General features: G+C 47.9%; 1 protein-coding gene across 15 annotated transcripts in view; it reads left to right on the forward strand.

Moving 5' to 3' along the window:
• Positions 1–8,107, forward strand: part of rimbp2b (RIMS binding protein 2b) — a 601,236-nt gene extending 593,129 nt beyond the window's left edge. For 6 of the 15 annotated variants that reach the window (XM_073051964.1, XM_073051963.1, XM_073051977.1 and 3 more), the window contains one exon: positions 1,754–3,022. In XM_073051964.1, coding sequence (XP_072908065.1) covers positions 1,754–1,951 — 198 coding nt within the window. In that variant the 3' untranslated portion in view covers positions 1,952–3,022. Of the gene's footprint in view, positions 1–1,753; positions 3,024–5,400 lie in introns of those variants that run through there. The other 9 variants (XM_073051971.1, XM_073051968.1, XM_073051975.1 and 6 more) reach the window with 5 other exon arrangements.
• The last annotated feature ends 3,150 nt before the right edge of the window (positions 8,108–11,257 follow it).

Genomic DNA, 11,257 nt, shown 5'->3' on the forward strand with positions numbered 1-11,257 from the left:
ATTTATTATCCTTCTCAAGTTCGTTCTCCTGCCTTCTCCCCGTGACCTTTAATGGTCTTACTAATCAAGAACCTATCAACCTCAATAAACATACCCAATGACTTGGCCTCTACAGCCATCTATGGCAATGAATTCCACAGACTTCTCCTCATCCCTGTTCTAAATGGATATCCCTCTATTCTGAGGCTGTACCCTCTGTTCCTAGACTCCCACACTATAGGAAACATCCTCTCCACATCCACTCAATGTAGGCCTTTCAGTATTTGATAGGTTTCAATGAGATCCCGTCCTCATTATTCTAAACTCCAGCGAGTACAGGCCCAGATGCTCCTAAAACATTCATTCCTGGGACCATGCTTGTGAACTTCGTGTGGAGCCTCTCCTACAGACCATGAGAATGCAAGAACAGGGTTAATTACGACTTACCGCCCTAATAGTAGCATGGCTTCAAGGCATTGGTGGGGCTACATATGGAATATTATCACAAACATGAGAAAATCTGCAGATGCTGGAAATCCAAAGCAACACAAACAAAATGCTGGAGGAACTCAGCAGGTCAGGCAGCGTCTATGGAAAAGAGTAATCGATGTTTCGGGCCGAGACCTTCCAGCCGAAGGTTCACACTGACCAAGCTGTCAGCGCAAGTGTTGGACGTGAGCTCGATTTCAACCTTTAAGAGTTTAGATAGGTACGTGGATGGGAAGGGTATGGAGGGCTGTGGTCCTGGTGCGGGTAGATGGGAGCAGGCAGAATTAGGCATGAGCTAGATGGGCCGAATGGCCTATTTCTGCGCTAGAGTGCTGTATGACTGTATGTGGAGGAGTGCGGGCTACAGCAGACAGGAATACTGATGCTGTCAGAGTGGTTGCCTGTTGAATCACTGTCAAAACTTCACTGTGGGCACCATTTGAATAATAAAAACGGTCCTTGCTCTGAAAGCTCACTTCAATTTTTAATCTATCCAAAGCAGAACTGACGAGGCCAGCAAACCAAATAAAAATGTTACACGTGGAAAAAAAGGCCACATTTTAGCTGCTGTGGGGAGCTGGACCAGACCAGACCAGACGCTAGTGTTCACAAACGCATACGCGTCTGATATTCATCCTGAGCAGCGATGTTTATTGGGGTTTCTTGCTTTTTCCCATTTCGGTCTGGTCATTGCAAACTTTTCTGTGTTTTTTTTTCCCCTTTGCTCATCACCGGGAACAGAAGAAGAGCGTTCATTTCACATCCTAATAAGCGCATTGTAAGCTCCACGTAAGTGAACAGCTGAAGATACCTATAGAGGGGACCTGCTGGCATCTGAGGCAGCCGCCACTTTGGGGCCTTCTCGCCCGACCCTGAAAGAAAAACACACTTTCCCCTAAAGAGACCACAAGCAAAATTATCCCTCGAAATCCACGTTAACTCTTTCCTAGCTGTTTTATTTGCCTGAGATTGGAAATAACTCTTTCATTGACCAAAACAGTATTGATTTGGTGCTGAAAAGACTTTGGGGAACACTTTTTCTTTCAGAACTTCATGCCTGTTTTCCTCGCGAGGTTGAACCGAGTAGATTTGTTCAGTTTGAGTTGTCGGCTGCATTAGATTAACCCGGCCTATGGTATCTTCAGGTGTCCTGATCCTCGAGTGCTGTAGTTAGCCTTTGTGCATTTTAGAATTTGATGTGCTGCTTCTGCTTATCGTTTACCTTAGTGCAATCCCTTCCCTACCCTTAAAAGTCGAACTAATTGAATCGTATGATGCACACTAGGTCCCCGGTGAAAACACGCAAAGGAGGTCTGCGTCTCCAACTGTCCACCCCCACCACCATCACCACCACCACTCTGGATCTGCCGTTATAGATGGGCCTGGCAGCCCACTGTGGGCCAGAGACATGCCTTCAAAAAAGAAAAGGGGACTATTATCAAAAGGAAAGAAACTGCTGAGGAAGCTGGGTGGAGTGAAGTGATTCTTGTGTGTTCTGAATAGTCGCGCACTTCCTCAGCTTTCCGCTCACTTGGTATAACCACCACCCGTACTGTCTTGCCTTAGAGACGCACAGAAATTCCTTCCTCTTTACACACCACTCAGTATCGGAGAAGGTACACGTTGTATGTGGTATCTGTGTTCATTATAGCTCGCTCCACTGAAAAGCCATTAGTCGGAACCTGTGAAATCTTGTGTCTCGTCCCTGAATCCATGTCCGCTATTATCCCCCCTCCCCCACCACCCCGTTACCCAGAATGTGCCTGTGCTTATTCATATTCCACTATAAACTGTCATCGTCTTGGTGGCATCAGACAGCATTCAGCTGAAGAGCAGGCCTTGCCCTCTTCGTTACAACTCATTTCACACCAGATTCATGAAATGCATGCTTTTCCATCTAAATGTATATTTTCTATCTGTTTTTTTTGTGTCAGAAACTGGTTAAAATGGGTGTATGTTCTTTACAAATAATGGCATGCAAACTGTGCAAAAAAAGAACCACAAGCAGCGGGTAAAAGAATTATGCTAAATAAAATGTACCTTTAATGTGTCCTCGGCTACATCCAGAAATTCTTATCTGCACCTTGTCCCCCCGCCACTGCGCTTTTCCAAATGCGGCGGATGGGCTACACCGTCTCTCGCAAAGCGAGGCAGGGTGATGTGTTTTCACAACTGTGGCAGTGCACTCCCGGAACTCCACATCGAAAGGAGTGGCCAACTCAACATTAATCTGCCACTGAGAAAGATTTCCTACATAATCTTAGCATTTAACCGTTTCTCTTTTTGTACTTTCGATCATTTGTAAATTCTTTTTACTGTTTCTATACATTATTTACAGATTATCTTTTCTTTTTGTAATATGCCCTTCCAAAGAAATGACGCAGAACCCGACTAGATTGTGTTTCTTAACAATCGGTGTATAAAATATTGTAAATTACTGATGTATTCACTTGCTGAACAGATCAGCCTTTAATATATTTGTGGTTACAGATGTGGGTGCGTGCATGTGTAAATTTGTTCGTGTGTATAAAGTTTTTATAAATAAATCAATTGATTTTTTTGTAGAACACCTACCTCTCTTTTGCATATGTTACACCTTACTCATGTAATGGTAGTGGGATTTCGTGACAGATGAAATGGAACATGCATCTTCTCGGCAAGGCCATCCTTTCTTCTGTGCATATCAGTGCTGGGAATTACACCACAAAGCCATTCGGCCTCTTATGGAGGTGGTAGCTCCCCACCACCAGCTCCCGAATGATCTTAATTCCAATGCAAGGACGTGTTCTCTGCTTAACCCCTGCGACGTTCTTAATCCATACCTTGTCCCTCACCAGCACGCCTTTGCTAAATGAGCTGATGGGTTGTTTTAAGTATTTTTGAGTTTGATATTGAGGAAGGGTGCGGAGCACACCAGCGTGCAGGCTTTTCACTGAACTTTATTAACAACTCTGTCCGTCCCATGTGGGAGCGGCATAGGATTAGCTCATGAACTACTACAACAAGTATAACACCATTCCTGCTGAGCAGGGGACATTTGCTTAGCTAATGTGATTTCACACGGTGGTTTTAATACTCTGGAACAGAATTAGAATCAAGTTTGGCATGAGGGGGATACGGAGAGAAAGCAGGAGATTGGGGCTGAAGGAAAAATGGATCAGCCATGATGAAATGGGAGAACAGACTCGATGGGCCAAAGGGCCTTATGGTGTTAAGGTCATATACATACATTGCAATACACAACAATAGAAAACTACATATAAATTGCAATAAGAAATATATATAAAAATAAAGAACTAGTGCGAAAAGTAAAGAAATAGGTAGTGTTCATGGATTCTTTGTTCATTCAGAAATCTTATGGCAGAGGGCAAAATGTTGTTCCTAAGACATTGAGGGGGTGCATTAAGGCCGCTGTACTTCCTTCCTGATGGTAGCAATGAGAAGAGGGCATATCCTGGGTGATGGGGGTCCTTGGTGACGGATGGGGTCTTTTTGAGGTGTCCTCGATGCTGGGGACCCTGGGGCCCATGACGGAGCTGGCTGAGTCTGCAACTTGCTGCAGCTTTTTCTGATCCTGTGCAGTGGCCCCTCCGTACCAGACGGTGACGCAACCAGTTAGAATTCTCCCCACAGTACATCTGTAGAAATCTGTGATTTAGAATGAACATCCCATCTCTGAATAATTCATGTAGCGAGTAATTGGGGATCTATGACAATAGTAGATTTGTCGAGGGTGTGGTTATAGCATCGATTAGGAGGAGCCCTCTGAACCAGAGGTTTGAGGTTATCAGAATGAAGAAACAGCAGGGTTGAATGGTGAATGCCTGGTGTGTAGCAGAGGACTACAGGTTGTTAAAGAGCAGCCAGAATGCACTAAATTCATTGGGAAGGTGTATTCTCATGGTACCAAGCTTGGATTGTTTAGATTACAGGGTAGACAATGGATTTAGGGAGATGGGAGCAGCACAAGATGTATCCAAGCTCTCTTTCAGAATACACTCCAACTGCCAGAAAATGGCCAGTTATGTCATTTTCAAGGACTGTTTGTCCCACTCCCATCAGGGAGTATCCACGCCAGGACAAACAGACTCAAAAACACCAGACCCAAACAGTAACATCTCCACCCACTAACCCACCCCAACCATCATTTCCTGTCAGAGTCACCTTATGTACAGACATTAGCATCACTTTATCAATATACAATCTATGTATATAAGCTATCTCATGTAAATATATTTATTGTGTTTTTTTGTGTTGCATTGGATCTGGAGGAACAGTTATTTAATTCTCCTTTACACGTATGCAGTGGAAATGCCATTTAACAAGCTTGAATCTTGATTTGCCAACTGCCCCAATGACTACCTGGGTTGTTATGAAGGCCTCTGGGCTGTTAGGAAACCCTCTGGGTTGTTAGGAAGGTCTCTGGGTTGTTAGAAAGGCCCAGGTCATTGCAAAAGCCTTTGGGTTGTTAGGAAGTCATCTGGGCTGTTAGGAAGGTCTCTGGGTTGTTAGAAAGTCATCTGGGCTGTTAGGAAGGCCTCTGGGCTGTTAGAAAGGCCCAGGTCATTGCAAAAGCCTCTGGGCTGTTAGGAAGGTCTCTGGGTTTAGGAAGGCCTTGGTTATTGCAAAAGCCTCTGGGTTGTTTGGGTTGCCTGTGGGTTGTTATGAAGGCCTCTAGGTTGTTGCGAAGGTCTCTGTCAAGGATACATTAAACAAAGATTTGTAAATATACTCCTCCATACATGATGCAACATAGTTAATTATCTATCATTAAATCATGAATTTAATTTTGCTTTGGAAAGATCTGGTTCATGAACGTTAGCTTATTACTCTCTCGTCTTCATTCCCTAATTCACATAACAAGTTTTATTTGACATTTTGAAATTAAAAGCAATCTGTTGTGCACTAATGCTGACTTTTCTATCGCTCCAGGTGGACGGGACAGTCTGATAGTCAGGAGCGAAGCCGTGCCGTTCATAAGGATGAAATCCCCGAACTGCCACTTGACTGGGAAATGCTTCTGTAGTAAACCTGAAGGCACAACATTCTTGTTTCCCTTATTAAAGTTTGATCGACAGTGAGGACCTCCCGGCCTGCTGCAGGTGCTATCTTTTTCTTTAAAAAGAAAAGCAGTTTTAAAAATATATATTTTTGCTACAACCTCCTCCAATAAACTTCAAACCCAACTGTTCGTGATTCGGTCGGAGGAGAGGCGGTGGTCAGATGGCCTTGCTGCTACAGAAGCCTTTGCTCTGCGCACGCCCTTCACGTCACACTGACGGTCGTGTCGATGCATGGTGAATGTGATTCCTCGGTGACGGACGGACTGATGGGAAGAATCAAAGGCAAAGTGGCCTGCTGAACTCCAGGGTAGCTCGTTGGATTGGAAATTGTCTGTCTCCATAAAGCCTGGGTTGATGTCCAGTGGAAAACGTGGCCTTGGGGAAGAGCCCTACTATATGCGCGTTCCAAAGCCTTCACCTTAAGCACAAGTTCGGAGTATCACCACAGTGACACCGCCCACAGCAGTGTGTGAACCAGGTCAACTCTCAGACCTATCTCCCTCAGTTTCTTTCCTATGCCACCTTAGACAACACTGTCTCTTGTAGATTAGAGATAAGTATGCTAACAGGCTGAACAGCTACAGGTTTACAGGAACATGGGGAGCTCTTTCAAAAGAGCTAGTACAAGGGTGAATGGTCTTACCTGTGCTAACGAGGTCCTGTGTTGGTTGGGGCCTACAATGGATGTTGTGTCCTGGCTGTCTGGATACGCAAGCCAGGGCAGTACGATACAGAGAGCAAACTGTTGCCCATGTAGCAGGCTCTCCCTCTCCACACAGCTGATGAATCCAAAGGAACGGCAGAGACCGACAGTTCGGCACCAGCGGCATTGCAGGAGTTGCCAGTCAGCGTTGAGCTTAACGTAGGGTCTCCAGCGCCGGGTTTATCCTTGGGGTTTACTCCCAAAGCCTTCCCCATGAGTGGGTATAGCAGAAAGGTAGTGGAGGTTTGAGATCGGAGTTTTCCTTCTCCCAGATGAGCTGCCAACCATTGCTGATGAGCCCCATCTGCCCAGAGCCTGTGCTAATGAGACTGTATAAAAACGTACAACACAATAACAGCTTTTACTCACTCAGATCTGTTGAACCTCGTTCCAGTTTTCTCCACTTTTTCCCACACTGTATGCCCTTCCCATACACTGAGTGTGTGGGGTGTCCAGGGAGGGGGTAGCACCTCTGGTGTAGGGGCTTGTCGTGTCCATTCCTGGGCAGTTGACTCACCTTTGGTCCCCACCAGAAATCAGCTCTCACCTGTGGCTCCAAGTAGCCGAGATTTGCATGTGACAGCGGCCGCACCCCGGTACACCCCTTTGACAGACGGGCTAAACCAGGTGAGGGTTGACGGTGGGCCTCATACCCCAATGACATAGTGACACACCTGTCCTAGCATTTGAAGTCGGGTCTGGTGGACTGGGGGGATGAGATCTACAGTGAAATCCAATGGCCAGGAAGGTGGTTCTGCAAGGCTCCATGGAGAGTGAAGGGCATGACGAGGCACAGAAGACGTCATGGTCGTCCATGGCAACCAAGGAAGACTTCAGTTTATGATGCTTATTTGTACCACTGGACCGACCTGGACTTCCAAGGTCGAGGGAGTGGAACTGGCCCAGTGCAGTGGCTTTTCCACTTTAAAAACTCTCCCACACAGATCTCCTGTCATTATCAGATTCAGTGGACCCTGTCTCTTCCAGATAACTTGTATCATTTCAAACATCAAAACACAGTCACCCAAAACCTGCCCAGCACTAAGCAGTCCTGACAGTGGAGAACTGAACCAAAGGGGAGGATTAACCCCCTTTATGGAGGAACGCTGCAGAATTGCTCGCTAAACCTATGGAGATTGTTCTAAATCTCAGCCACCTTTTCAAATTTGATCAGGAGCACCAACTTTGCCCTATGTAATATTCTGGGTGGGGATTGAAAGCCTAAATGATACCCATCTCTGTATTTTACATTTGCATATTACAGGACTAACATTATAATCCACAGTTGGAAACGATTAGCCTCATTTGTCACACATAGAGTGAAATGCATAGTTTGCATCAGTGAGCAACACAGTCCGAGGGCGGGCTGGGGGCAGCCCGCAAGGGTCGTCGTGCTTCCTGAGCCAACAGAGCATGCCCGCGACTCACTAACCCCAACCGGTACATCTCCGGAATTTGGGGGGAAGCCCGCGCAGTCACAGGGCTACACTGCAGTTCTGCACACTGACATATTGCTTTACTGCTTCTGAACATTTAACAAGCTTGTGGAACATTGTCGGTGAAATACTCGCTGGCATTTCGTGTCCAGGAGCTCAGGGAGCAGGTATCATGGACACCTCACAGGACAGTTCGAGTCTTTGAGCTGCTATCCCCACAACAGATGGAGAAAACGTCTGAACCCTGGTCATTCCTGAAGGTGGGAAATCCCACCATGTTGAATTCAGCCACCTCACCTGTATCAGGAGTCACCTGTGGACAGTTTCTCCTCTGCAGTCTTGTTCTTTCTGTAGTCATGTAGATGTCAGCAATTGGTTCAGAGGTCAGGTGATGAGAAGAAAACTCAAAGTTCAAAGTAAAATTTATTTTCAAAGTACACGTTAGTCACCATACACAACCAGAGATTCATTTTCTTGCGGGCATACTCAATAAATCCAATAACCATTATAGAATCAGTGAAGGAGTGCACCCATTTTGCTGTTCAACTGGAGTGCAAAATAAAACAAACTCTGCAAATATGAAGAGAAAGGAATAATAATAATAATAAATAGGTAATAAATATGGAGAGCATTGTTCAGCACAGACTAGATGGGCCAAAGGGCCTGTTTCTTAGCTGTAGTTTCTGATGATTCCAACATAAGATGAAGAGTCCTTAAAAGTGAGTTAATAGGTTGTGGGAACAGTTCAGTGTTGGGGTGAGTGAAGTTGTCACCTCTAGTTCAAGAGCCTGATGGTTGAGGGGTAACTCTTCCTGAACCTGGTGGTGTGGGTCCTGAGGCTCCTGTACCTCTGTAATTCTTCCTGAAGCTGGTGTTGTGGGTCCTGAGACTCCTGTACCTCTATAACTCTTCCTGAACCTGGTGGTGTGGGTCCTGAGGCTCCTGTACCTCTATAGCTCTTCCTGAACCGGGTGGTGTGGGTCCTGAGGCTCCTGTACCTCTATAGCTCTTCCTGAACCGGGTGGTGTGGGTCCTGAGGCTCCTGTACCTCTGTAACTCTTCCTGAACCTGGTGGTGTGACTCCTGAGGCTCCTGTACCTCTATAGCTCTTCCTGAACCTGGTGGTGTGGGTCCTGAGGCTCCTGTACCTCTATAGCTCTTCCTGAACCGGGTGGTGTGGGTCCTGAGGCTCCTGTACCTCTGTAACTCTTCCTGAACCTGGTGGTGTGACTCCTGAGGCTCCTGTACCTCTATAGCTCTTCCTGAACCTGGTGGTGTGGGTCCTGAGGCTCCTGTACCTCTATAGCTCTTCCTGAACCTGGTGGTGTGGGTCCTGAGACTCCTGTACCTCTATAGCTCTTCCTGAACCAGGTGGTGTGGGTCCTGAGACTCCTGTACCTCTGTAACTGTTCCTGAACCTGGTGGTGTGGGTCCTGAGACTCCTGTACCTCTATAGCTCTTCCTGAACCTGGTGGTGTGGGTCCTGAGGCTCCTGTACCTCTATAGCTCTTCCTGAACCTGGTGGTGTGGGTCCTGAGGCTCCTGTACCTCTATAACTCTTCCTGAACCTGGTGGTGTGGGTCCTGAGGCTCCTGTACCTCTATAACTCTTCCTGAACCTGGTGGTGTGACTCCTGAGGCTCCTGTACCTCTATAGCTCTTCCTGAACCTGGTGGTGTGGGTCCTGAGACTCCTGTACCTCTATAGCTCTTCCTGAACCAGGTGGTGTGGGTCCTGAGACTCCTGTACCTCTGTAACTGTTCCTGAACCTGGTGGTGTGGGTCCTGAGACTCCTGTACCTCTATAGCTCTTCCTGAACCTGGTGGTGTGGGTCCTGAGGCTCCTGTACCTCTATAGCTCTTCCTGAACCGGGTGGTGTGGGTCCTGAGGCTCCTGTACCTCTATAGCTCTTCCTGAACCGGGTGGAGTGGGTCCTGAGGCTCCGGTACCTCTGTAACTCTTCCTGAACCTGGTGGTGTGACTCCTGAGGCTCCTGTACCTCTATAGCTCTTCCTGAACCTGGTGGTGTGGGTCCTGAGGCTCCTGTACCTCTATAGCTCTTCCTGAACCGTGTGGCGTGGGTCCTGAGGCTCCTGTACCTCTGTAACTCTTCCTGAACCTGTTGGTCTGGGTCCTGAGGCTCCTGTACCTCTATAACTCTTCCTGAACCTGGTGGTGTGGGTCCTGAGGCTCCTGTACCTCTATAGCTCTTCCTGAACCTGGTGGTGTGGGTCCTGAGGCTCTTGTACCTCACAATAACTCTTCCTGAACCTGGTGGTGTGGGTCCTGAGGCTCCTGTACCTCTATACCTCTTCCTGAACCTGGTGGTGTGGGTCCGGAGGCTCCTGTACCTCTATAGCTCTTCCTGAACCTGACGGTGTGGCTCCTGTACCTCTATAACTTCCTGAACCTGGTGGTCTGGGTCCTGAGGCTCCTGTACCTCTATAACTCTTCCTGAACCGGGTGGTGTGGGTCCTGAGGCTCCTGTACCTCTATAACTCTTCCTGAACCTGGTGGTGTGACTCCTGAGGCTCCTGTACCTCTATAGCTCTTCCTGAACCTGGTGGTGTGGGTCCTGAGGCTCCTGTACCTCTATAACTCTTCCTGAACCTGGTGGTGTGGGTCCTGAGACTCCTGTACCTCTATAGCTCTTCCTGAACCGGGTGGTGTGGGTCCTGAGGCTCCTGTACCTCTATAGCTCTTCCTGAACCGGGTGGTGTGGGTCCTGATGCTCCTGTACCTCTGTAACTCTTCCTGAACCTGCTGGTCTGGGTCCTGAGGCTCCTGTACCTCTATAACTCTTCCTGAACCTGGTGGTGTGGGTCCTGAGGCTCCTGTACCTCTATAGCTCTTCCTGAACCTGGTGGTGTGGGTCCTGAGGCTCCTGTACCTCTGTAACTCTTCCTGAACCTGGTGGTGTGGGTCCTGAGGCTCCTGTACCTCTATAGCTCTTCCTGAACCGGGTGGTGTGGGTCCTGAGGCTCCTGTACCTCTGTAACTCTTCCTGAACCTGCTGGTCTGGGTCCTGAGGCTTCTGTACCTCTATAACTCTTCCTGAACCTGGTGGTGTGGGTCCTGAGGCTCCTGTACCTCTATAGCTCTTCCTGAACCTGGTGGTGTGGGTCCTGAGGCTCCTGTACCTCTGTAACTCTTCCTGAACCTGGTGGTGTGGGTCCTGAGGCTCCTGTACCTCTATAGCTCTTCCTGAACCGGGTGGTGTGGGTCCTGAGGCTCCTGTACCTCTATAAGTTTTCCTGAACCTGGTGGTGTGACTCCTGAGGCTCCTGTACCTCTATAGCTCTTCCTGAACCTGGTGATGTGGGTCCTGAGGCTCTTGTACCTCTGTAACTGTTCCTGAACCTGGTGGTGTGGGTCCTGAGACTCCTGTACCTCTATAGCTCTTCCTGAACCTGGTGGTGTGGGTCCTGAGGCTCCTGTACCTCTATAGCTCTTCCTGAACCTGGTGGTGTGGGTCCTGAGGCTCCTGTACCTCTATAGCTCTTCCTGAACCGGGTGGTGTGGGTCCTGAGGCTCCTGTACCTCTATAGCTCTTCCTGAACCGGGTGGTGTGGGTCCTGAGGCTCCTGT

The sequence above is a fragment of the Hemitrygon akajei genome, chromosome 7, assembly GCF_048418815.1.
Source record: "Hemitrygon akajei chromosome 7, sHemAka1.3, whole genome shotgun sequence".
NCBI classification, from domain to species: Eukaryota; Metazoa; Chordata; class Chondrichthyes; order Myliobatiformes; family Dasyatidae; genus Hemitrygon; species Hemitrygon akajei.